We start from the raw sequence: 26,569 nt of genomic DNA on the forward strand, positions 1-26,569 counted from the left end.
ATGAAAAAGCAAGGAGGACATAACTATCCCTCAACTGTCCTTGAGTCTGGTGAGGGTTTCATCCCCAGGTTGTGATGAACTTTGTCCCAGGGGGTGGGTGATGGGAGGCTGCGGGGTCACCAAAGCGGCGACTCTGACGGAGCTTCCCATCAACAGAATCGTGGCGCCTGAACCTGCCATATTATCCCTTGGACCCTTCGGAAAGAAAGTCTTTGCTTCCTGTTTTCCCCTTTCTAAACTACAGGTCTGTGAGTCAGCTTTTCTTCTCTCCTACTTAGCTCACTGTGCGGCATTACAAGCGTATTCAGAAAACATCAACCACAGTAGGAGAGGTCCCCGGCTGTGCCGTGTGCAGGGAGAGAGGGTCGGAAGCTGGCTTTTCCTCGGGTGGTCAGCTCTGTGTGCCGTCTGCTCCGGAAGGCAGCTCTGACAGCCGCAATTTGAAGTAAAGCAAAGTGGACTTCAGTCCATTGCAGTCAGGTCCCAGTAGAAGCAACCAGAATTGTCCCACCACCTGGCAGTTCGCCTGAAACACGGTCAGGGTGCTTCCCAGACAGACGGGAGCACCCAGCAGGAGTATTTGGGACGAAAGCCTGCGTAGACTCAAAATTCCAAGGTGCCAAGAGCAGTTTCCCTGAGGACATCTGTCCTGGTCATGGCAGGTCCCACAAAGCGTTGGTTTTCCGCGTTGGCACCTGTCAGTGGGCCACGGCTGATCCCAGAAGCCCCGAATCTTTGTTGCCGAGATACGCATCTCTCTTTATCTGCCGGTGTCTTTCCACCGAGAAAAAAAGCTACGGCCCACCAAGCGCCTGAGTCTTCACGTGAACCAGACAGAATAGATACGATTATTCCCACTTGGCGGGTGAGGAAACCGAGGCTCGGAGTTGGTCGCGTTGAGTGCTCGGTCCGCACAGCTGATGGGAGGCAGGGCCGAGCGCCAGTCACGCCTCTGACCTGAAGCCCCCTGTACCGCACTGTCCAGGAGCCACACCCCCCCCCCCATGAGTTGATAGGACTCAGCACACAGCAGGAGCCCAGCGACCCATCCAGAGTGAAAGCCAGTCCACACGTGCTCGGTTATGTGAACTGCAGGAGGGTCCAGCCTGGAACAAACCCCGGCAAGAGTGATCTCCCCCGTTCCTAGCTTGCTCCCCGATATACTAGGTGCCCCAGGAGCCTCACGCATAACCGACCCAGGAAACACAGTGCTTTCTGCCACATACTTGGCAGCTTCTCCCTGGAGGTGCGTGAACTTCTGAAAACGTTTATGTGATCGGATGGCTGTCTTCAGAAAGTAGTAGTAAAGTCTGTTGACTCAGCAGTCCCGTGATGAGTACCTTGAACACTGTAGGCGATGCGCAGGAGGAAGGGAAGAAAATACTTGTAGCCTCTTAATCTGAGCACAGAAGTTGGGCTCAGGGGCACCTGGGCGGCTCGGGTCACGGGCTCGCAGTTCGTGGGTTCGAGCCCTGCATCGGGCTCTGTGCTGACAGCTCGGAGCCCGGAGCCTGCTTCGGATTCTGCGTCTCCCTCTTTAGTTAGGAGATAATTATACGCACAGCTGAGTGAAGGTATCTGCAAATGAGGCGGGTTTGATTTTCCTTGCGTGTTTCCATCAGGTGCGTGCCTTTGATGATCTGAATGGGATGATTGGCTGGGAGAGTCACTGTCACTGCTGACCGGTCCTGGAGGGACCTAGACACAGGACTCGGGATCTGGGCCTCACAGTACTGGTGCAGACCAGTGGAAGTTTGGGGAGTGGATGTGAGCGGAGGAAGGCAGGCTTTAGCATGACCGTCGCAGGGCAGCAGGCAAGATCGACCAGAAGACGGGCCCGAAGGCAAGGACCACAGGATGTATACCCACCTCCGTGCCAGGCGGTGACAGGAAGTGCTGGCAGGATGTGGCAAAGGCTGAGGCAGCCTTGGCTGGGTGGCGGTGCTGGGAAGGGACGTGACTGGAAAGCAGGAAGAGAAAAGCCTGCAGAAGCTCGGGAGAAGTGGGCGGGAAGGTCAGGGTGGAGGTGAGACCCCCACATGCGTTAGAACTTGGGGAATCCAGAACCGAGCGCCGTGGGCATAGGCGGGATAGAAGAAGGCTAGCTGGGTCTGGAGAAAGACCTTGAGTTTGGATTTGGGTAGCCAGGCGGTGACAGAGCCCAGGTGAGTTCCCACAGCCGGGAGCGTCTGGTGCATGTCTGCTGCCTTCTTTTACAAACATTTTGTGTGCCCGTTGGTGCGTGGCATATGGCTGGGGCCATGCAGGGGACAGGGCTGAGTGAGACACCCATCACCTGAGCCCCAGCGCCCTCAAAGCCTGGAAAGAAGGTGGTTTGACTTCACACCAGCGCCCGCCCCCGGCTCTCCATCCGTGGGTCAGACTTTAAGCTTGTCTGCAGTTCAGCCCCCTCTTCTGTAAGGCTGGAGCAGTCAGGAGACATCAGCTGGCACTCTCTCCTCCCCTGGTAGAACCTGGAGGGTTAAGAAACAAATATCCATCCTGGGAATGTGTAGGTATGGACAAATTTCAAGAGAATCCAGATTTGGTATCTGTTCAGGTTAACTAGTTCTCTAGTGGGAGCACGGCCATGCTGTTTGCGCTCCAGTGATGGTCACCCGGTCCTGCCCTTTGCCTCTCTTTACAGTCCCGATCGGGGACCCTCTGGCTGGCACAGGGACAGGAAACGCTAGATGTGTAAGCCTTGCAAAGGTCACTGCAAACCACACTGACACCAGTGAATAGCACACTAATGATCCAACCGTGCCCAACAGGTAATGTGATTGGAAGAATACGTATAAAAGTCAGACTCCGGCGTATTTCTGAATTCTAAATACAAATCTAAACGTGTTTACTCTCCCCAGAAAATTGTCAGTGTCCTTTGGCTAGAAAGTAGAGCCGACTTCCTCCTCCTGTTTTGAAGATCTCAGGTCTGTCTTAATGTCTCCCTGAACTGACAACATCATGAGAAGTTTACGGGCACGACCCAACGCAAACTGAAAAGTGTGGTTTGTGGGCATTTAATCTGTTTTTCCAGGACGTTCGTCAATTTGGCAATCCGAATAGAATTCAGAATCTGAGGCACCCACAGCGTTTTCTTTGAAAATATTAGTGACAATGTGGTGAATTGAAAACTCCTAACCAAATGAACTCAGTTTGTTCTTGACAAGAAAAATGCGTTTTGTGACATTCAGAAAATTTAAAATACATTGAGTCTTTTTTTCTTTTTTTCTTTTCTTTTTTTTTTAACCTGTACCCTTTTGTAAAACAACGGCCTAAAGTTTGGGGTGGAATTTACTAAGGAACCGAAGACGGGCCTGAAAGCCCATCGGGAGATAATCACTTCCCGGCTCCCACGGGCTTCTAGCACCATCGAGAAGGTCTGTTTTGCCACGAGTGTTAGGCTCACGAGCAGCACTGAGATAAGGGACAGGACAGGTCTGCACCTGTAAGACATCTGCCTGCATGAGTGAGAAGGAGGGTTTTGTGGCCCATCTGATTGCATGACCCCTGGACCAGCCTGCTCAGGGAAGGAGAGGGACTCATGAGACACTGTGACGGGGCCCAGATGAGCTGGGGTGGGGAAGCCACACGGAGGGCAGTGCCGGGGGGCCGCGCTTTCCAAATCGCTCGTTGTTAACTCATTTCATCTTGCGGGGGACTATTGATCAATGCACTGTGACTCCCATGGGCAGGTGAGTATGTGTGTGTGTGCGTGCACACCTAAGTGTGAACGTGCGTATGCAGCTGTGGTAACAGTCTTCCTGATGCCTCTCAAGCACCATGGAAGAGAAAACACAGCTTCTCAAAGGCCCTTCCTGCACAGGGAGAATGTGTGTTTGGAATACTGGCTGTAATGCATTCATTAGATACAGTCTCAGATTTGCGCATTTACATGCTAACCTCCAGGAGGACAGGTTCCAGAACTTCTGCAGAGCCCCAGTCTCCTCTCTGATAAACTAGTGATAGTTCCTGCCACGTAGGATGGTGGTGAAGATAAAAGGCAGTTTATGGAAAGTTCTTTGCAAGTACCTGGCCTTTACAAAACCCCCCACTGAATGCCTTCCATGAAAATAGACTGAAATAGAATAGGGTAGGACCTGACAGGACAGACATAGGATGGAACTGGACTGGACAAGACGGGACCAGGCAGCACCAGTCAGGACAGGACCAGACAGAACAAGACAGGACCAGACTGGACAGAACAGGACAGGATAGGACCAGATAGGATAGGACCAGACTGGACAGGACAGAAGTGGACAAAACTGGACAGGACAGGATAGGACCAGATAAGACAGGACCAGGCTGGACAGGACGGGACAAGGTGAGTGTCACATTCTCCTGTTGTGCATAATTACCGTCCATAAGGAGGCCACGTCCTTCTGAACCGAGAAGTCGGTTGTGCACAAACGCGTGTGGTGCATGAGTGAGTGCGAACTCCTATCGGCTCAGGTTTCCTAGGGGGGGAGTAGAGTAACTCTGTAGCTACAGCCGTGTTCTGTTTTTTAAACTTGGTGTCCATTTTAGGGAATCAAATATGAAGGACAAACATGATAAAGCTCGTCTGAATTGTGGTCGCGTCACGATGCAGACAAGCTGTGTCCTAAGAGGACACCCGGGGAAACTGACCTCCCAGTCGCGTCACGCTGAGGCCCCAAAGCAGCAATCTTGAACAATATCTCGGGGCGTGTGGCCGCGATGCCTTTTCATCTGTCTTCTATCACGTATGGTGATGCCCCCGTTTTCAAAAGGCAATACGTCGCCCTTTAAATACCCCCATTATCTGAGATGGTTGCACCCCTGCGCACAGAGAGCCAGAGATTGGAAAAGGTGACTCAGGGAGTCGAAGCTCAGTGCAGAGCCCGCTGAAAAATCGGCCTCATTTTGCTGGCTGGCTGTGGACACCGAGCACATGTGCGCCCGGGCAAGCCACCGCTGACCTGCCTGTTCCACGTGGGCCATGTGACACTGACTGTCTCTGTGAGGTTTAGACCATCAAGGGACAGTGTAAATGAGGCTGAGGGTTTGCTAGGAAATGATTAAGGTGGTCACTTCGAGGAGCACCTTTGAGAGTCTCTCTCCAACGATGCTTGCCCATTATCCCAGTATTTTAGTCAATATTTCACGGGAAGCATGGAGAGGGTCTGTAGTCAGAGGAGTGTGGAAGCTGAAACGGGTTCCAGCAACGTCCGGGAGGTCCGTTTCCTGTGGGGACACCATCGTCTTGCCTCTGCTAATTTGGTGGCTGCTCCAACAAGTTTAATTTAGCAGCCAGGCTGTGCTCGCCACGCTGACAGACATCGGGATGCCCCCCTTGGAGAGAAAACTCCGTGTGCGTGTGTGCGCGCACACACGTGTCTCCACGCGTGCCTCCATGGGTGCGCGTGGGTGGCAGCTACTAAGCCTTCAGACATAGACACATGTCGGGAAGCTCTGACCTACAAACACAGAGCAAGGACTTGAAGATCTGAGGCGCTGATAACATTTATGAGAGCGGCTGATAAGGAATACCCACAGAAATTGATAGCTCATTCTGAGGTGGGGGAAAACACTAATTTTTCCCCACTCAGGGTGCGGTGTGAACATTGCTGATTTTCTACGAACACTTTCTAAGAAAATGTTGAAAAGCCGAATGAAGAAAATCTGCCATGCGCTCAGCCCGCTAAGAAGCACACCGCGTTCGTTACTGCCCCTAAGATGTTTGGCACAGCAGAGGTTAGGTGATAACATGCCATGCACTGTGGTCCTGCCCGCAAGCAGCACCATGTTACCATTGAGTGGCCTGTACGAAGGCCGAGAGTGGCAGACGAGTAGCCAACCGTGGGTTTCGAGCAAGCATGCTTTCTTTTAAAAGAAATAAAATGACCCTTTCTTTTAAACTCTGACTGTATCTTGTGAACACTGTCAAAAGCCAGCTTTCTTTCTCCTTCTTTATTGCAGTTACATATGGGGCCGATGGCTTTAGGGATTTTCATGCACTCATTCCCAAATCTTTCTCTCGTAAGTATATGCTTCGCTTCTAGAAAACAAACGCGTGTTCACCTCATCCTCCATTTCCATGGCGTAAATGTTGTGAATGCATGTGTCCACACCACCTTCCTTCATGCTTGCCCAATGAGCTACATCTTGACCGTCCTGTTCATTAACCACCTGGGACATCACCGATACAAGGACGTGCATATGGAGCGTTTAAGACCATTGGAAGATACACTATGGGACGTTCCTCTTGTTGTGGCAGTAACAGTAAGGGTGGAAGGAACAATAGTACTGATTGAATTGTTACTCCAGTCATGCTGGTAAACAGCGTTGCCATTCATGTGATGAGTATCTCCTTTTTATTGAGTGTGATGATAAAATGGCCTGACTTCCTGTCCCCATGAAACAGCCCAATGTGTTTTCATGGTAACTTTTACGAATTTGTCGGACCGGAGAAAGATGCACGCTCTCCTTCCGTGGCTCTGAAGTATTCATTTCAGAACCGAGAAGAGCACACTGGCAGGGCTTTGAGGCCGTTAGTCTGTGGTGCCTCGCTGCCTGAGCGGACACAGTTAGGAGTCTGTGCCTGCAGAACCTTCCTGATCTGAGCTGGTAAACCAAAAGCAGATGTTAATTTCATTTTTAGCTGTTAGGAGTCAGTGAACGATAGACGGATTAGAGCAGCATCGCCGAAGGAGTATTTTAAGGAATGCGGTGTGCCTTTAAAAAGGCACAGGGAGCCGAATGTTGAAAGGAGCACAGACGGGTTGCCCCCCTCAGGACTGAAGCCTTGAGAATGTGCGTTAGTAAATTCTCTCCTGTTTTAAAGCAACGTCAGAAAACAGGTCGTGCTTGTTAGTACTGCAACAATTAGTGATCCGGGCTCAACCTGAAAGGTGTCAGTAACATTAAAGGTAAGTTTCTGACATCCTGGTAATCAAAATTCTTTGATACCTGAAGGATTTAGCACTGGCCACATAACCATACCCTGTTCTCACAACCTGGAGTGGAAACTGACTGCTTTTCCAGTGTAGAAAAGTTATAGAGATCTTTCTTCCACTGATGATCTCCCTGTGATTCAACTTTAAAACGACAGCTTGAGAGATGGACTTCTGCAAGCTCTATATGTATGGATGTGTCTTTATATGCATGCATATGCCCAAGTGCGTGTGTGTTCATACGATTACGTCAAACAGGAAGGTGCTAGCACAGAGAAGTCTTGTCAGTTTTAGGATTGGAACAGTCACATGGCTGAAATGTTGAGCCGTCAGATGCACTTAAGAGTAAGGAAATGCATTCTGGTTTTTCAGAATGTTTTCATGAAATCTGAGGAAGGTTTAGGGGCAAGCACGCTGTAGTGTTGAAGCGGGTCCTTTGGTGAAGACTTGAGTAAGTAAAACCTGGCTTGTTTAAAGACCCATGCTACTTGGAGATTTTAGAAGGTAGATGATATATATTTTGATATATGCCTCTCTGTTTACGCAAATGGATTCACAAGGTATTCGGGTCTCTTTCTTCCACACCCCCTCCCACGTACCCAAATTGTAAATATCCTCCTCCTCCACACAGATGGCTGTTGTCCTTGAGGATGGCCCCACCCAAACAGCAGCCCAGCTGCTCTTGGCCAACACCGCCACCTGGTGGGCAGGGTGGAGATTGCCCTCCTTACCCCACATCCCCTCCTTTTTTTTTTCCATCTTGAAAATTAAAAATACAACCTGTTTGACCCCCTCTACCTTCTCTTCCCCAGCTTGTTGTGTTCCTAGTCACCCGAAGAGGATGTAAGTCTGCTTGTAACTCATGCTTTTTTCAGACCCTTTCTCTTTTCTCTCTCCCTGACTTCATTTAAAGGCCTAAAAGGATCTAATCGTGCATCTTGGCAAGAGAAAAAAACCTTATGTTTTAAATGATGGAAGTTATAATAAGTGGTTTTATTAGCTTAAAAACGCATAAAAATTTTTGTAAATCACTTTTTACGAGGCAGCACAGAAGCATCTATATATTTCCTCTTCATCTCAAATTTTATTTATCTACTTATTTATATATTTTCATTTAAATGTTTATTTATTTATTGCATGTGTGTGTGAGAGAGAGAGAGAGAGGCAGAGAGAGAGGGAGGCAGAGAATCCCAAGCAGGCTCCACGCTGTCTGCACAGAGCCCGATACGGGGCTCAAACCCATGAACCCTGAGATCATGACCTGAGCAGAAACCAAGAGTCAAGACACTTAACCGACTGAGCCACCCAGATGCCCCTCAAATTTTAGCATCATCGCACTCATTCCAGATCTGTCGTGAATATTTTTATTCCATTTAATTTTGGCTGGCTAGTCACTGGTTGCGGGTCTATTTCTCTCTCCCATTTTTTTTTCCCATTTAAAATATTGAGGGCTCCAGGCTTATGTGGCCTAAACTCACACCATAGGAACAATTTCAGGGTGTCTTTACAATGGAAAGGCACACTCTGAGTACCAAACCTTTACATTACTGGTAAATGCCAAGACACTTTCTAAAAGGGAAAAGACAACGCAGAGGAAACAGAACCCATTTGTCGGGGGGCGGGGGAGGGGGGGGTGCCACCAGTGCACGTTATATCTATGCATTAAAATGCTTTAATCATTCATGAGTACGTTCAGTGCTTGGCAGTGGATGGAGCCTCTGGGCTCCGTTGACCCTGAGTTGCCTGGCTTCTCCGAATTCTTCGGTGCTAAACTTGTCCCCACGCTGAAGTCCACCTTACTTTAGGGGCCTGGGGTCTCTCTTGGGACTGCTGTGTTACTAATAACGTACGAGACCCCTAGAGTATATAACCATAATATTTTAAATGTTCCTAATTTAAAACAGCATCTGAGATGGTAACTCTTGACTCAAGATTTGAAGACATCAGCTCTTAATATATAAGTCACGTTTACTAAATAATAAAACGGAGCACCTGTCCATGCGCGGTCCGTAGTCCATGAAAGAGCTTCAGGGTTAGGCCTGAGCCAGCGCGTTCTGGGGCAAAGAAACGCGTGAACGTCCACTTCTTGTTCTATATTTAATCGGGTCAATTCAGTACCTTACTGAGTTCGACATTTTTCTGAGTGGTAGGGGGAGGAGTTGCAAAATACGTGTAAGTATAAACCCTACGTTGAGGGAGACCATAGCGTTTCGTAGACATAAGGGCACGTATGAGCAGTTCCAGCTCCAAGAAAATGGAACAGATGGCGTGGGTTAGGAATTCAGGGTAGGGACAGCCGGTCAGCAGGAGCCCTGGTTAGCTTAGAGACAACATGCGTGCAGTGGAGCAAAGTACAAGAAATACAAGCTAGGGGAGACCTGCTATTTCAGGGAACTCACTGGGCCGGTCGACCTGCGTCCTTCAAGGGAGATCACGAAGAAAACGAAGACTCTCCCGTTCCAGTTGACTTTTCTCAAGGGAGTGGAGTAGGACTCGTGCATACCCTTTGGGTGGGCTCCAGGCCAGGAGTTGGAACAGCTTAAATAAAGGCCATTCATCTGTCATGAATGCTTCATCAGGGAAAACGGTTACTGGTGCTATTGACTTCTGCAGGGTTGTGGAATTCAAAATGGCGGGCTCACACACGCAACACTCACACAGACCTCCCAGGTCTTCCTGTGTGCATGCACCCGGAGGTTGTCCACGCAGGTGCCCCCCCCCCCCAGCCCACCTGCAGAAGGAACCTGCTCCCTGGGCACCACCTCTGGGCCGTGTGGTGCCAGGGCCACCTAGGCCCCCCTGCTCTCTGTTCAGCCTCAGCCTCCCAGCCCCGCGTGTTGTTTCCCTGAGCCGAGCTTGTCCAGCCCCATGGACGCCCCAAGTGTGCTCAGCCCCCGCTGACTTCCTTCCTTCTGACCACTGCAGACTGTGCCCGCCCTTTTTAGCGGAGGCTTACGGCCTGGCCAGGGCAGGGGACTCCGGATTTCACCGTGTGCAGGACCCCAAGGCGGCATCTTCTGTTTTTTCCTTTTTCCGGCCACATCACTAATTGAGCCAAAACACCAAAACCCCTCTTTCACACTTAGATAAGTGAAGCCAACCGCCCCATCCTGAGTTTGTGTTTTTTTAAAGGTCTATTTTAACTGGACTGTACATTTATGTCTAGTAGATCACAATTTTGAGATCGGTGTGTTTGCGACTTATTAAGACAGGTTTATGCCCTGACCCCTTGAGTGTAATAGGCGTATTGCCTGTGTCCTCCTCCCAGCCAGAAGGGAGGCCCCGTTTCGTGGACACCCTCCGCGGGTGAACAGAGGTCCGTCCGTCTCTTCTGTGCGGCCAGCACGCAGTCTGCATCTGTCCAGAAAGACAGGAAAGCTTTTCGCCCATATTTAGGGAACGTTCACCTGTGCGTGACTCTGACCTGCCCTTGGCTGATGGTGGTGTCCACCTGCGGTCTGTGTTCTCACCTGTGCCCCCGGCCCCTCCCCCATCAGGCATCCTTTCTCTCTGTCTCTACGGATTTTTCCTGTCCTAATGCAGCCTAGAATGTGGCCGCAAAGTTCTGGCAAGCTTCCGGCCCTAAAACACTCTGCATCTTCTGCTCGACTCCTAGTCGGAAACGCGTACCCTGTCTGCTTACACGGAACCCTGTCAAGTTCCCGTCCCTCATGGCTGCTTGAGCTCGCCACCAGGGATCGAGGGTATTGTCCGCGATCTTTTCTCCAGTAGCCTGCAGCATCACAGGATCCTGAATTCTATCTAGTCTTTGAGCTCGGCCTCGACCGGTGCTGCCCAGATCTACCGAAAACCGTACCTGGGGTCCGCAGAATCTCAGGATGGTTTATAACAGGCTCTCGTGCCATCTGAGCCTCCTGGCTCTTTTGCTTCTGTGACATTTCTTAGAGGAAACGTCACATGGCGTAACAGTAATGAGAAAGTCAGATTAGTGCCTGGTATCCAGGCTGGCTTGAGGGCCTCTGTGGCATTTAAGGTGACATCCACGCTGTGCCCCCCGCCCCTCCCCCGCCGTGCCATCCTTCTTCCTTCCTGGTACGGCTTTGCCTTGGCTGCAAGTGGTGTGCTGTGGCCGATGTCACCCTGAAGGTCACCCTGAGGCTTTCCCGTTCTCTTGTTCCTCACCAGGAAGCGCCCACCCCGTCATCAACAGCACAAGCCACAGAGCACACCCGACGGTCACAGAAATACCTGTCTGTCTTAACGTAAAATAAGTCGTGGTTCCTGGCAACTGTACTTTTGGGAAAGCGAGGGTCATTGCTGTCTAAGAGGTTGCCTCCGACTGTGTGAGACAGAGCCGAGTGCTAAGGGGGTTATCCCCATGCTTCTCCATCCTGTGGTTTCCTTCTTCCAGCCACGGGTGTCCAGACCGCCACCCTTGTGTCTCAGCGCCACTGGCGAGAGAACTTGCCCAGCGACGATAATTTGCTCCACCAAGCTCTGGAATGCCCCAATCTCATTTAAAAAAAAAAAAAAAAAAAAAAAAAAAAAACACCAGTTGGGTGATTAAAAACAATCCCAGGTTAGGGGCGCCTGGGTGGCTCAGTCAGTTAAGCATCCAACTCTTGGTTTCAGCTCAGGTCATGAACTCATGAACCCTGCATCAGGCTCTGCACTGCGAGTGGAGCCTGCTTGGGATCGTGTCTCTCTCCCTCTCTCTCTCTCTCTGCCCCTCCCTCGCTCATGCTCTCTGTCTCTCTAGAGAATAACTAAACTTAAAAAATAATCATCATCATCCCAGGTTAAGGAGTTCAGAAGTCTTTGAAACTTGACTGTCATGTTTCCAGAGCATTCTAGCGCAGAGTTCAGTGATAATGAGACCCCAGGAATTAGCTTCCACCTCAAAGGATTCAAAGCATGTGCCTAGGAATACGGATTCTAGAGAGTTCAGAAGCCAAAAGGCCTGGTGGCACCCCCCTTCCTTGCCTGCCTTGTGCAGGTGAGTCAGTGGGACTTGGTCCCTTTCTCTGGCAGCTGGGAGAGGTCAGCAGGGGGCCTCTCGGGTGCTTCTGAGGCTCTGATCTTCGGAGTCTTGTAGAGAAACACATGTGAGGCACCCTCTGACTGGACATAATGCTGGGATCTGATCAGAGGAGATACTCCCTCGCTCCTGGGATCTCAAAATCCACAGTGAGGGCTCAGGCCCACGTTCCATCTAATTTGTCCCATGTATTCATTTGTGTCCCCAGAGAGCTAATAGGAAAACCTTGGTAGTCTGGCAGTTTAGGGATGTGGGCACTGGAGGCAGGACACCTGTAGTACCTCCCAGGTCTCCCACTTGCTAGCTGTGTGACCTTCCCAAGCTGTTCAGCCTCTCTGTGCCTGGGTTTCTTCAACTGTGAAATAGGAGAGTAGCATTACCCCCCCTCACCGGGTCACCGTGAGGGCTAACTACTCCAGAGCGAGTGAAGCGCTGTGTGCCTGGCACAAAGGAAGTGTCACAGATACTACTGGGGTGAGCCGTCCACAGACAGCTCCGTGGAGAACGTGCTTCCCACTTGTCACACCCAGTCCCCATCCTAAGCCGACTTCTCCTGGGCTTACCACTGATGAGAGTCCTCCCAGCGCCCCCGGCGAGCCAGTGCTGATCGTTCTGGCTTTGATGGATTAGGAAACCAAGGCACAGAGAAGGTGTGTGACTCGCCCAAGGCCCCAGCACTCCCAATGAGTGGGGTGGAGCTGACGTTCCCAGCCAGGAATGTCGACCTCAGATTCCGGGCTCTCGATTTATTCCCAGTGGTCACTGAATAAAATGAACCTGGTGTGTTATGAATTAGGTTGATTATTTGAAACCACGGTCTCAGACCTGACTGTACGTTGGAAACTCCAGGAGGGCTCGTGAGAACAGAGTGCTGGGTCCAACCCCAGAGTTTCTAGCTCAGCGTGTCTGGGGTGGACCAGAGAATTTGCTCTTCTGACAAGTTCTCGCTGATGCTGATGGTCCAAGGACCACGCCTGGAGACCCAGTGATTCTAAACATCGATCAAAGATTTCATAGTACGGACTACCATCTATCTATGCCATTGTTTCTTGTACTTGGCCGAATTGACCTACCCGCTCTTATTAACCTATAGAGACCATGATGGAGACGCTAGCTTTCAGGGTCATCGCGGTTTCTCCCACTGATTACAGTGATGGACTTACCATCAACAACCTTCATCATCAGGCTGTGTTTCCCAGATGACAAACGAGATGCCTCTGATTTTCTTTACCAAGAAAAACGTGTGAATGACAGAAATCACCACCCTAAATGTGACTTAGAGGGATCGCTACTACAGGGTAAACAGCGGTCAGGGCGTTGGTTAATATGAGCCCTTCACCCTCACGCAGGGCTCTCCCTTTGAAAGGCCAATGAGATCTGCCACTTTTACAAAGGACTAGACCCTTCAGCCACCTGGAGACACGTGCCACACGGTGACGCTACTCTAGGGCACAGGTTTTATTATCGTCAAGAACCCAAAGGAGTTAGAACGATCACGTTCCAAAGAAAGAAAACCGGTTGAGAACTCCTTCGGGCATCCGTGGCCAGAAATAGCGTGGTTTACTGAGCCTTGTCCCAGAGTTTATGAACACGAGGAACACGGAAAGGTGGCCTCGTTAAGTAGAACGAGGTTCTCAGGCTTAATAACCGCTTAGGAGGGACTTTGCCCAGCCCCGGAGGCACATCACATGACCAGTTCTTGCCCGCCCACCCATCACAGGAGGCACTGTCACGTGACCAAAGCCCCTCCCCCCAGCACTGGAGGCATATCACGTGGCCAGTCTGCCCCAGCCCCTCCTACCCCCCCGTCCCCGGAGGTATGTCGCGAGACTGGCTCTCTGCCCACCCCCAGCGGGCGGCATATCACGTGGCCAGCTCTTCCCCGCCCCTCCCCGCCTGGCGCAGGAGACGCATCACGTGACCGCTTCGCCCCACCCCCATCCCTGGCCTGCCCAACCCGGGAGGCGTATCACGTGACTGTGACAGGTTCTCCCCCTCCCCACCCACCCATGGGTTTCCCCAGAGCCCCAGGCGAGCCAGACGTGACCCCAGTCGCGGGCTGCTGTCCCCGGGGTCCAGGCTGCCGAGGACCTTCGAGAACCTTCTCCGCTTGCAAGTGGTGTCTTTTTTGCTGCTGTGTTGTTTTTGTCTTGTTTTGTTTTTGCGATGACACTGAGTGGCCCCTGTATTGTTTCTTTCAGCCGGTAATGTTAAAGTAGAGGCTCAGAGTGATGAAGAGAATGGGCGGGCCTGTGAAGTGAATGGGGAAGAATGTGCGGAGGATTTACGAGTGCTTGATGCCGCGGGAGAGAAAATGAATGGCCCCCACAGTGGCCAAGGCAGCAGAGCTCTGTCAGGAGCTGGAGGCATTCGACTTCCTAACGGCAAACTAAAGTGTGATGTCTGTGGGATAATTTGCATCGGCCCCAATGTGCTCATGGTCCACAAAAGAAGCCACACTGGTAAGGCCTGGCGTAGTCCCTCCTTCGGTGGCCCGGAAAGTTCCGCGGGGTGTGGCAGGAGGCATCTGCCCTTTCTCGGCTGAGTGTTCGGAACCCGTCTCCCGAGCGTAGTGTTGTTTTTCTGCAGCCACCTCGAAACGTGCACCAATTCCGACCTATACGCAGGGGGAGCGTTCCCGGCCTGGAAAGTTCTGTCTGGGGCCCGAGGTCCCACCGCTAAGCCAAGTAGCGGGCGCTGTGCTGTTAGGGGGCTCCTGTCAGATGAGCTCACCCCTCACACAAGATGGAACAAAACCCAAAGAGATCGACCCGCTGAAATCTACTCCTCGGAGGTTCCCCCGAGAAACCACGAGTAAAAATTGCATTTCTTTTTTTTTTTTTTTTAACAAAGATGCCTCTTAGAACTACTGTTATTTACTTACTTACTTCTTAAAGTTTCTTTATTTTGAGAGAGCACGAGAACAGGGGAGGGGCGGAGAGAGAGAGAGAATCCCAAGCAGGGTCTGTGCTGACAGAGCCTGACGTGAGGCTTGAACTCATGAACCGTGAGATCCTGACCTGAGCTGAAATCCAGGAGTCAGCTGCTTAACCAGCTGAGCCTCCCGGGGTGCCCCGAAATGTGCATTTCTTAAATTCAAACTCACAGAGCTTGGTTTTTAGAAACACGAGGGAGTGATGGAGAAGCTGCAGGAGACCGTCTTTCACAGAGTTCAGATTGGTTCTTGGGCAGCCTTATCCACCAGCAGGTGAGCCCGAGAACAACGATGGTCCATTGCCCCGAGTTTCCATCTCCAATTGGTAAAGAACTTCCTGTCGAAGCTTCTGTGTGCTGGAGGCTTTGGAGGCGTCAGAGAAGGTGGAATTCTGTGTCCAAAAGTGAGGACGTTGTAGTGTCCGATGGCTGTGCCCAAGGTCACGAGATGTTCTCACACTGGGGAGAGGGGACGTAGTTCTGTCCCCTCCCTATACTCGGTCATGGCAGACGGCCAGCCCCAAGCCTTCCCACCACAACTGTGGAGTCATCTCTAATGGCACCAGACGGCCTTGATGGGTCACATGTTCTCTTCCACTGCGTGCACGAGGTGTCCTTTGAACTGAAGAGAAACGTTCCTCTTTGGCCGAAAGGCATGCCAAACACCGTAAATTTGCCACCTTGAGCGGTCCCCGAGAGTTTAAACAGAAAACATAGGAACCCAGGGTCCTCGCTGTCCAGGGGTTGGCGTTGGTGGGTCGCCATAAAGCCAGCCATCGGTCACCACACTCCACAAGAGGAGGAGAAGGAAACACTTGAAATGCTTGCTTGGGAGTCATGTAGGTTTTATCAGACAGCTTAGGGAAGTAGGAAGACGACTTGCAAATTCCAGCCTTGTGTGAGTCTCAAACGGGGCCAAACCCATAGGCGATGATCAGAAATTAAGCGGGAATTCAGAAGAACCGCAGAGCAAAGTTGCTGGCTTGGGAGGAAGTGCCGACTTCTGCCCAGTCGTAAGTTTTACGTCTGTATCAGGGCAGCCTCCAAAGTGACACCTTCTATTTGTAAGACCCCTGGAAAGCCAGAAAAGAGGTTTATTTTCGGTGAATGTTCCTCTTCGATAAAAAAAAAAAAAAATTTGACCTGTGAAATTAAGCAAACTTTGCTTTTCCTAACGCGTCCCTTAATTTTCAAATTATCTGGCGAAATGGACCCCTCCCGTCAAGCCCTAAGTCAGGCTTGCGTGAGAGTAGTCAGGCTCTCCCCTTTTGTAATGAGGTGGAAATTAAAGTGAAGGTAGGTTACTCTGTGATAGACACTTAACAGAATACGCCGGGACCCATGTTAATACATTCCTGATGGAGGAAGAGGGTCTCACAAATGAATTACTTTCCTGCTAATTCATGTAAAGCCTGACCGTACAGTGAAAATTCTCTTAAATAAATATTTGATAAATGAATCAAATTCTGGCATACTAAATTGCCGAAATATAATGACTGCCGGCCGCGATAAAAAGAATAATTGCATTTAATGAATAAACCTGCCAAGTCTGGATATGCAGAGGAGCAGCGGCCTTTTCCGCTCCCACAGATAGCGCTGAGCACCCAGGTACATACCAGCCACGCTTCCCTCACGGAGGGAGTACGTTCCAGAAGTAGGGACAGAGAGACACCACCGATGTTATCGTTCCTGGCTTGGCTTTTACTAAACAAACAACCAGACTGAAACAGTAAGCCCGTGGATTGTCTTCACAGTGTATTCCCACCCCCATAAATGTGAGGTCAGGGTCACAGGGAGTTCCAGAAACACACTGGCCAAACTAGGTTTCGGTACGTTAGACGTGCTAGAAAGGTGTCCGTTTTCCTGGGATCCGAGCGGAATGACGTTAGAAAAGGCGAGCTGTGCCAGGCCTCCGTCCCAGCCTGAACTCTCCACGTTTCCAGTGCTTCAAGGGCAAGGCTTCTCAAACTCCGGGGCCATGTAATCACCGGGAGATCACGCCAAGATGCAGACCCTGGGGCACACCACAGAGGACGCGCGGGGTGCTGGAGCCCAGACCCGGCGCATCCGTGGACGGCAGGACGTGCGGCCAGGAGCACACCGTCAGCCTTGCCACTTCAGACTGCTCTTCACGCAGGAGCCCGGGCCCAGCCTGCTGATTTCCGCCCAGAAGCCAAGGACGGCACCTGCCCACGGCCAGGCGAGCCAGGCGCACCAGGGTTCCCTTGCCCGATAAACGGCAGCCCCCAGGGGCTGTCTCCCCGCCCTGCGCCCCATAGCGCCACCTCAGTGAGGGGCTGTTCGTGCCATTGTCCAAACTGTTGGCTGACCCGACCACTTCCTTCCCTAGTGTTGCTGCTCGGTTTCTGTATGTTAACTGCATTGTAATAGCAGCACCTTCCCCGCCAACACCTTAGGGCGAATGTGAGAATCACAGGGGAGAGTGCTGTGAAAGAGGCATGCCGGGCAGGGGAAACCCCGCCATGCAAATATGCAGCGTTAGTATTCTAAATGATGGGAGCTTTAACAATAAAGAAAAGCATCAGAGTTATGGTTACGGGTATGGTCTCAGGCCTACTCTGCTCCCATCTGTAAAACAAAAACGCTCAGTGCATCAGCAGCAAATTACGATCTGCTCCAAGGTACGGTTGCAGTCGGCATGTGTTCATTCTTGCAGCTCAGGTGTATATTTTTTAATCTACCTACTTTTTTTTAATGCTTATTTTTGAGAGAGAGAGAGAGAGAGTGCACGAGTGGGGAAGGGGCAGAGAGAGAGAGGGAGACACAGAATCTGAAGCAGGCTCCAGGCTCTGAGCTGTCAGCACAGAGCCGGACGAGGGGGCTCGAACTCACAAACCAGGAGATCATGACCTGAGCCGATGTCAGATGCTTTACTGACTGAGCCCCCAGGTGCCCCTAATCTACCTTCTTCTGGTAGACCCTCTTAAATTTTGATGGAAGCATCCGTGAAGACTTTGTTTTTTACCCATAAAGTTGTACAAAGGGTCTCAAACATCCTTTTTTAAAAAAAACATTTAAAATTTTCAATGTTTATTTCTTTTGAGAGAATGCAAAGGGGAGAGGGGCAGAAGGAGAGAGAGAATCCCAAGTAAATTCCAGGCTGTGAGCACAGAGCCCAACGTGGGGCTCAATCCCACGAACCCTGAGATCACGAGCTGAGCCGAAATCAAGAGTCAGGCACTTAACCGACCGAGCCACCCAGGCTCCCCGGGGGCTCAAACATTCTTCCAGAGAGTCCCTAAAGTGGCACATCTGCACAGTCACTGAGATGAACTTAATTTTTGAGTTCAGGATAATAAAGTCTTCATCCCACTACACAAAAGACATCCAGCCCTGGGACCCTTGATCTCACTTAGCTACGCCACACGAACGAAGGACCCACAGGAGGCAAGCAGCTGACAGTGGCGAACAGAGAGACACAAATAACGTGCACTGCGTTCTGCCGTCCAGCAGCGGGGCGGTGCCCCCCTTCCTGTTAGCAGCTCCAAAGGGAAACTGCCTTGAGTTGAACACTGTGTTGTCACTTCGGAGAACGCTCCCTCCGAGTCTCCATTCCCCCCGTTACATATTCATGCCGGCCCAGGCAATCAGAAACAAATAGATTTCCAAGGAAAGCCAGCCAGCAGGATTAAGACGCCAGGCTCAGCAAGAGACGCGAGAACCACTGACTCACATTAGAAGACAGATTTCACTCTTGAAGAAACGGCCGCCTTTCTTTCCTTCCCGCCCTGTTCTGCAGAAGGGGGCTGGGGGGCGGGGAGGGGAGCATGGCTTTAATGACCTGCCCCTCCTATGTCCACCGCAGGATCCCCCAGCCTCATCGGCGTGGAGGGGGTACCTCACACAGCTGGCTAGGAAGAGTCCTCCACCCTTATTAGAAGCAGTTTTGTGGCGAGAGCATTCCTTACTGACTGCCTTTCCAGAATGTCCAACTGAAGGTGCACCCTGACGTAACCCACTCCACCCTGCCGGGTCTCCGGCCCCCAGGGACCACTGACTCCTCTTTTCCCTTGCACCTGCTCGGAGTTAAAATATCTACGTTCATGCACGTGGGTGACGATGGCCCAGAAGTGTTTCTGATAGATCATCAGATGCTCCTGGACACTTCTCAGGGTCACCTGGCCACCAGCTCTTGGAATCTTCTGACCCAGCACGGGCTTGTATCTCAGGGATTTCCTTCATTCTTGCTGGTTGGTTTTACTGTCACCACCTCACCTGCTTGACTTTCAACCCTCTTTGCCCAGCCAAGTGCAACCCAGATACAGATTTGGGGAAATAGCGAATACGCCCTGTTTGGTAGCAGCATTCCCTCACCCCACCCCCAGCCTGCAATGAAAAATCACACGTTAGTTTCATTTTTTGGACTAGCACATCCGACTGCCCTGCCTGAAAACAAAAGCAGTAACCATCATGACATCCAGGTGCCCGTGTAAACTTTTACGCCGAAGCTGGTGGCGATCTTCATAGGACCGGACATGCTTCTACTTTGGTCAGAGTTCTGTCTCGTTCACCCAAACCACATCAATCATTTGGGAACATTGTTAAAGACGCATTTTCGCACGGTGTTTTTTCCTAAGAAAAAAAAAAAGAAACCCGTTACCAGGAAGTGTTTTTTTTTTTTTTTTTTTCATGGTATCTCAACACCAGATACTGTGGTCGCATAGAGCTCTTCTAAAAAAAAAAAAAAAAAAAAAAGGAAAAGAAAAGAAAAAGCAGTTGTTTCCAAAAGAGCTTTAATGTGTGCTTAAGCCTGACAGGTATATTCTTCTAACACGAGAACCAAGCAAGATGGTCACCAGCTCAGAGCGGGAGGGAGTCCGAGCCCCAGGACTGCTCAGTAGCCTGTTTCTTTCCCACAGATGCCCGCGTGTGTCCCTCTGTGGGGTCCCCCCGCATACAGTCAGGCACTGCCACATCCAGCAGAGGGTCCCATGCTTTCTTGGCCACCACTCCAGCTGTAACATCCCCAGAATTCCTAATAGCAAGTCATGTGCATCTCTTAGAATAGTTGTACTGAAAATACAACTTATCTTCTGTGCATAGAGGCCAGCGAGAGCTTCACGGGTTCAGGATTTGGGGAGGAAAGCAAAAAAGGAAAAAGCCAGAAACCTCCATGTGGCCCTGGCTTGGATGCCCTACCATTTGGGGGGGGAGGGGGGGGGGATTAGGGACTTGTCTTTGGACTTCTCTTTCTTAACTTATTTTATTCAATCTTTCTCCTTCTCTCTCTCTCTCTCTCTCTCTCTCTCTCAGCCTCACACTCTCTCTGTCTGTCTCCTTCCTGATTTGCCTGCGTAGGGACAGACAGGTAATGGAGAAGAAATTGAAAGGGAAAATACAGGGAAAATGTAAATGAAAAGAACTTATTATAACAGTTATAATGAAGTGCCTTTCATTTAAATATAAGAATGTAACGCTGAAATGAACTTGTGATCCTGAAATGCATTTTTAATGAGTTTCCTTTTTATTTTGCTTGCTTCAGTGGCATATTTTAAAGACCCTTTGAAAAAAGCCACATTAAAAACCCCACCAAATGCCACAACACGCAAAATTGGATATTGGTTTATTCCAAAACTGCTGATCAGGAAGAGTGGCTCTTCATCACAAAATGTTGCAGTCACTTTATTTAAATGAGTTTGAATTTGCATTGTGATGTGCCATTCTGATTTAGGGAAAAAAAATTAGATTTTCAGATCAAATTGACCCAACCAGTGAAGCGTTAAGGAACTGGCAGGTTTAGTCTGAAAGCCTCGTGTTCTATCAAACCTGCAGCGGGTGGAAGTCACCGGGCCCCCGTGGGAAGCAACTTCCTCGCGGGTCCTGCACCTGTCCCCGCGCGCGAGCGCGCAGAGTTTTGTTCTCACCAATCCCCTCTCCTCCTCCCAGGCGAGCGGCCTTTCCAGTGCAACCAGTGCGGGGCCTCGTTCACGCAGAAGGGCAACCTGCTTCGGCACATCAAGCTGCACTCTGGGGAGAAGCCCTTTAAGTGTCATCTCTGCAATTACGCATGCCGCCGGCGGGACGCCCTCACTGGCCACCTGAGGACGCACTCCGGTAGGTCCACTGGGCGCGTGTGTGTGCGCGCACGCGCCGGAGCGCCCCCTGCAGGCCGGCCCGGCCCAGGGGAACACCACCTCACGCCCCGAGCATCCGTGCCCCGGTCCCCGAGTTTGACTCCCCCCAAAACCAGATGATGTGGGTGGGAAATGACACGCGTGCGCGCACAGAAGTCCCAATTTACAGAGAGTGTTTCGACAGGTAAGTGAGGCTTTTCTAAGCGGCTTTGCCAGCCGTGTGCTTTCCACGGGGTGCGCGGGTCGTGTCCCCAAAGTTCCCAAATACATGTCTTTATCGGAATTGCGAAGTCACTCGTATTACTGCTTTACGCAGAGTGGTGGTCACGGGCATAGTTACTTTGCAAAGCTGAGCGATGACGCGAGAAGGGCCTGCCGCTCTCTGTCCTGGCTGGGGACACGCCTGTCCCCCCACTCCCCAGGGGGACACTGCCCTGAGTGGGCCCAACTGTGTAACTCGTGCCAGGAGCCAGTCACGCCTCAGCTAAGAGGCCACTTGGGGGAGGAAGAGGCTTCAGACCAGCTCCCTCCAGACCTCGCCAGGGCCACACTGTCCCCATTGGTAGGGATGCTGCCTCCTGGGGAAGATCTGCCTATAGTCGGGGCTGTCTCCTCCCAGGTGTGAGGAGTGTAGTTAATTTTTTTTTTAATATTTATTTATTTTTGAGACAGAGAGAGACAGAGCATGAATAGGGGAGGGACAGAGAGAGAGGGAGACACAGAATCTGAAACAGGCTCCAGGCTCTGAGCTGTCAGCACAGAGCCCGACGCGGGGCTCAAACTCACGGACCGTGAGATCATGACCTGAGCCGAAGTCGGACGCCCAACTGACCAAGCCACCCAGGCGCCCCAATGAGGAGTGTAGTTAATAGTGAGGCTTTAGTGGCCTCTCCTTGTGCCCCGTTCTGTGGCCCGTGAGTATGTACTGAGCGCCCAGGGACACCGCTCTCTGTGGGGGAGGCAGGTGGGCAGTAGCGAAGCACCAACGTGCTGCAAGTGTGGTGACGCCAGCCTCTGAGGGGATGGTGGGAGCGCAGGGAGGGGACGGCCGGTCTCCAGGGCAGGGCAGGAGGTTTCAGGAGAGACTTCCAATAGAAGGAGGGGCTAGAGTCCACAGTGGAAGGTGAGTTTCTAAGGTTTACCTTCAGACACATTGCACACGAACGCATCAATCCGTAAGTGACCCTAGAAGGGGGCGCGGGATGCATTTTAGCCAGCGTTTCGTAGTCTTTCTGCTGGTGGGGGGTGCGGCAGGTACCTGCAGTAGCTCACGAGGAGGCGAAGCAGGTGGTCACAGGGGCCCTGGGACTGCCGGTTCCCTTTTGGGGTCCAGACATGACACCTCCTCTCCATGCCGATCCCCCAAATGCTCTTTAATTAGAAAACTTAAAATCTTCCAAGAGAGGAGGTATACAAAACTGAGGTCAGCAGGGGGTGATGGTGGGGCCGAAGCCACCCATTCCCCCCAGGGGGGCCTGGAACGTGCGGGGGCCCGGGGGGGGGGCGGGGAGGGCTGTGCTGCAGGGGACAGGGGGAACAGATGGCCCACCCCAAACCGGAGGACAGGAGGGCGACAGTGAGCATTCTTCGGTGTTCACCTGTGTCAATAACGAGGAGCCCATGTGCTGCCCGCCACCCCCCCCCCCCCCCCCCCCCGCCAAGAAGGGAAGGTGTGCAGGGAAATGATAAGGTTTCAGATGTGACGAGCAGACTGGGTGGTCTAGGGCAGAGGCACTTCGCATCCGTCATCCGTGCAGGTCAAGTGGACATCAGCACGGTTGCCAACAGTACTCCATTGAGGCAGTAGGAACCACGACCCCACGTAGGCGGAAGACACCAAGACTCATCCTCACGCGACGCCAACCGTGTCCTCGTAATCCCCAGTTACTCTGATTGGCAGCCGAAATCTCGCCTGCACGGCAGTCCGTGAACCTTGAAGTGATGCCTCTCTCTTTTCTTTCCTTCCTACTGTGAAGTCTGGAGCATCCAATGCAGTACTTTAGGCCACTCTGGTTCCATGCCCGCTGACGTCCTTCGAGGCATGACGGTCCCCTGCTCTAAGCACGGCCAGTTACTTGAGTAATTATGCAGGAGCGTGGTACACTTTGGACAGCTTGTTTCTATCACGGATGCGCTGATGAGCAAGTAGGTAATACGATACCATTGACCCAGGGCTGCTGGTGACTCCGCCACCTGAGGAAGCCACACAGCTCTCGGAAAAGACGCCGATGGAGGCTCCATAAGAGGACTTCACTAGAATAAAATGAAGACTTCGCTCTTCATCTGCAAACCCAAATGGGGCCACATTCTATTCCATTGTGAAGTGGCCCACTGCCTCCCTCCCAACTCCACTGAAACCGTGATCCATCTCACAGTTTTCTCTGGCGGCTGGCGGTGGCTTGAGGTTCCAAAGGCCAACGACACATCAGTGGCGAGATGTGACTATAGCTTTGTCCCAGATCGATACAGGGTGGGGCGGTCTGGCAGGGTAGGGGAGGCCCTTCCTTCCTCACCGCCTTCTTTGGAAGTCACAAGCCGAGCTAGAGACTTTCTTCCCTTCAGAATCTTGGGCTGTGCTTCAAGGTGTATTTTAGGCAACACTGTGCATTTCCAGGTCACTTCCCCGGTGTTAGGGACGCGATGCTTTCTACACGTAGGGATGGATCCCTTTCTTCCTCTGTGAAATGCTCCAAAGGTCAAATTTTACATTTCGTCTTAGTTTTCTCTAACCATTGCTTCTGTTCACCTAAGGAAGAGATGGAACCAGTACAAGCTTTGGTTGAACCATTTTACCAAGCCTTCCGATTTGGATGGTATTGATTTTTATATAATACATTCAGATATGTGAAATCTAACAACGTGAGAAGGAAGTAGGAGAAGATTCTGGTCTTCGGATGGAAATTTATATTCCTTACGTAAATAAAGATACTTTACTTATCTCATCTCTTAAAACGCTGTCTATGAAAGTCATTAAGCTTGGGCACGATATGAATTTGTTGGCGTGAGTCTTCTTTCCCTAAAATACCGCTCCATAAAGTTTGGGAGGAACTAACCTCATTATAGATACTGCACTGCCTAAAGCAGTGGCCACTAGCCATATGTGGCATTTAAATTTAAGTTTCGTCAATTAAACTTAAACGAAATCAAAACTTCAGTCCTCGGTGACTGTAGCCAGACTTTGCATGCTCAGTGGTTCACGGGTGGCCACCATATTGAACAGTACAATGACTATCGCATTGGACGGCACAGATGAAGAACACATCCATCGTCATAGTGAGTTTTGTTGGTCAGGGCTGATCCAGAGACCACGCCATCCTTAAGCTTTTGGGGAGAACACAGAGCTTTTTGAAGCTAGAACAGGAAAATACATTTTGGAAACAAATGCTCATTTCATTAACGCATCACTATCCGCTGTGGTATCTTCGAGACCTCAAGTTATCCAGTTTAGCATCCTGCAACTGAATCCACTTTGGGTGCATTTAGATCTGTCACCAGTGTCATGCCAGACCTGGCCCACAACATAGACATGGACGAGTCTGACTTTAGAGGGGCGTCTATGTATCCTCCAGGCAACTGGGGACATCCCTCACGTCTCCGCCCACGTGGTGCCCATGCGATCACACGGTGATGGCCCATTTCCTCCAGTTAAAGAACAGTGATTTCAGTAGAAGAGAATTTGGGAGTTAGGACAATGGGCAAATTAAGGTGAAACCAGAGTCACACGAGTTCTTGGTACATTCAGTGAAACCCCTGGGCATTCCTATTTTTAAATTCGGCAATTTTGACTGAGTCCACTTTAGCTCTCAAGAGGGGAGGGGTTCTTTGCCATTTTCGGTAATGATTGTATTGCATGAATTCCCATCACACCAAGGCCAGTATTTAATTGGGGTCTTGAACTCGATTGTGTTTTCTGCAGTTGGTAAACCTCACAAATGTGGATATTGTGGCCGAAGCTATAAACAGCGAAGCTCTTTAGAGGAACATAAAGAGCGTTGCCACAACTACTTGCAAAGCATGGGCCTTCCAGGCACGCTGTACCCAGGTAAGCGCTGGCTCACCCTCCCGGCACGCAGCGAAGAAGGGCCCCGGGCACACAGCGCCGGGTGCACAACCCAGGCGTGCGAGCCGCCACCGCCCCGACCGAGGGACGTTTTTGGCAGAAGCACTGTGTGCTTCCCGACTTTTGAAGCCCTCATCTCACCAGAGAGAGCCTGACCTTGAACCCCTCCCTCTTGAAAGCTGGGGAAGTGTCTGAGAGAATAGTGACCCCAGAAACTTTGCCGGGGGTGGGGGGCGGGCGGTTCTTGGTTTGGGGATTTTTTTTTTAATTAAACCAGGAGTATCGATTGCTTCTTTGTGCTTAGTCCTCAAAATAAGATGTGAAATCTTGTCTTAAAAACTCTTCTTTTCATGAAGTTGATCGAATGAAAGCTTTCAGGCTGGGTTTTCGTTCATCCGTTTCGGCACCTGTCTGGAACGAGTGAGCTCCTTGGCAAAACCCTGACAGTCGAGAGGGTTGCGGCTGTCACAGGATTGGAGGAAAGGCTGCTTTTTTCTTATGAGCCTTGGTGCCCGAGGCACCACATCACCCTGTGGCACTTGACTCCGATCTTAGATAATGTAAAGTGAAGGACGCTCACGCTGGTGTCGAAGGAGGCTGAATTTACTCCAAGGGACAGCGCTGTCATAAAAGGCACCTTTCTAACCTTTTAAGACGTAAGAAATGTCTGAATAGGTCAATGGAAGCCGACCTCCTTACAAACGCGGTTTATTTGACGCCACCACTGGAAAAATCGTCACGGGACCCAGAAGCAGAAGTGAAATTAAGGGTCGAAAGTTTGTTAAATCTCACTCAGCTTTCTGGCTTTAATGAATGGCTCATAAAGGAAATCCACCAGGGAATACTCAGGTCGCTTTTGTGATTTTAAATTTTGTGTGATCGCTTATCGTACTTCTACTGTGGTGAAATACACATAAGACAAAACTTACTCTCTTAACCATGTGAAATGGAGAGTTGAGAGGCATGAGGTATGGGCAAGAGATTCAGATTAAGGACAGGTGAGAACAGGAGAGACAAACAGTCAGAGTGGAATTCTGGGACACCTGGGTGGCTCAGTCGGTTAAGCATCTGACTCTTGATTGCGGCTCAGGCTCATGATCCCAGGGTCATGGGATCGAGCCCCACGTCAGGCTCTGTGCTAACAGTGAGGATCCTGCTTGGGTCTCTCTCTCCTCTCTCTGCCCCTCCCCTGCTCACTCTCTCTCAAAATAAATAAATAAACTTAAAAAAAATTTAAAAAAATAAATGAACGGAGGCCCAAGAGTCAGATAGTTTGGGCTTCAAGAGGCAACGTTTTACGTGGCAGCACCTCTGTGGTTCTAGCACTGCCTGCCTCACCAATTAGCTGTGGATCTGGGGGCTGACTGTTGACCTCTCTGGGCGAGCCTTACTCTTGTCGCCTGTAAAATGGGGAGATCCCACTGAATTATCATTTAACTCTCTTCCAAGTCTGGTGTCTGTTTCTAGAAAGGAAAGGTATGGAGGGTTACTGGAGCAGGTGAGACTAGATAGGAAAATCCTAATAATCATGTACTAGTCACCAGTTTGTGGCCAACCCCCAAGATGG

General features: G+C 50.9%; 1 protein-coding gene across 18 annotated transcripts in view; it reads left to right on the forward strand.

Annotated features, from left to right (window-relative positions):
- The window catches only part of IKZF1 (IKAROS family zinc finger 1), a 102,699-nt gene that overhangs the window by 59,555 nt on the left and 16,575 nt on the right, over nt 1-26,569 (forward strand). For 9 of the 18 annotated variants that reach the window (XM_019451010.2, XM_053898318.1, XM_053898321.1 and 6 more), the window contains 4 exons: nt 5,941-6,000; nt 14,115-14,375; nt 20,755-20,922; nt 24,859-24,984. In XM_019451010.2, coding sequence (XP_019306555.1) covers nt 5,941-6,000; nt 14,115-14,375; nt 20,755-20,922; nt 24,859-24,984 — 615 coding nt within the window. Of the gene's footprint in view, nt 1-5,940; nt 6,001-14,114; nt 14,376-16,790; nt 19,491-20,754; nt 20,923-24,858; nt 24,985-26,569 lie in introns of those variants that run through there. The other 9 variants (XM_053898323.1, XM_053898325.1, XM_053898320.1 and 6 more) reach the window with 5 other exon arrangements.

The sequence above is a fragment of the Panthera pardus genome, unplaced genomic scaffold, assembly GCF_024362965.1.
Source record: "Panthera pardus isolate Hobbes unplaced genomic scaffold, ASM2436296v1 HiC_scaffold_8, whole genome shotgun sequence".
Classification (NCBI taxonomy): domain Eukaryota; kingdom Metazoa; phylum Chordata; class Mammalia; order Carnivora; family Felidae; genus Panthera; species Panthera pardus.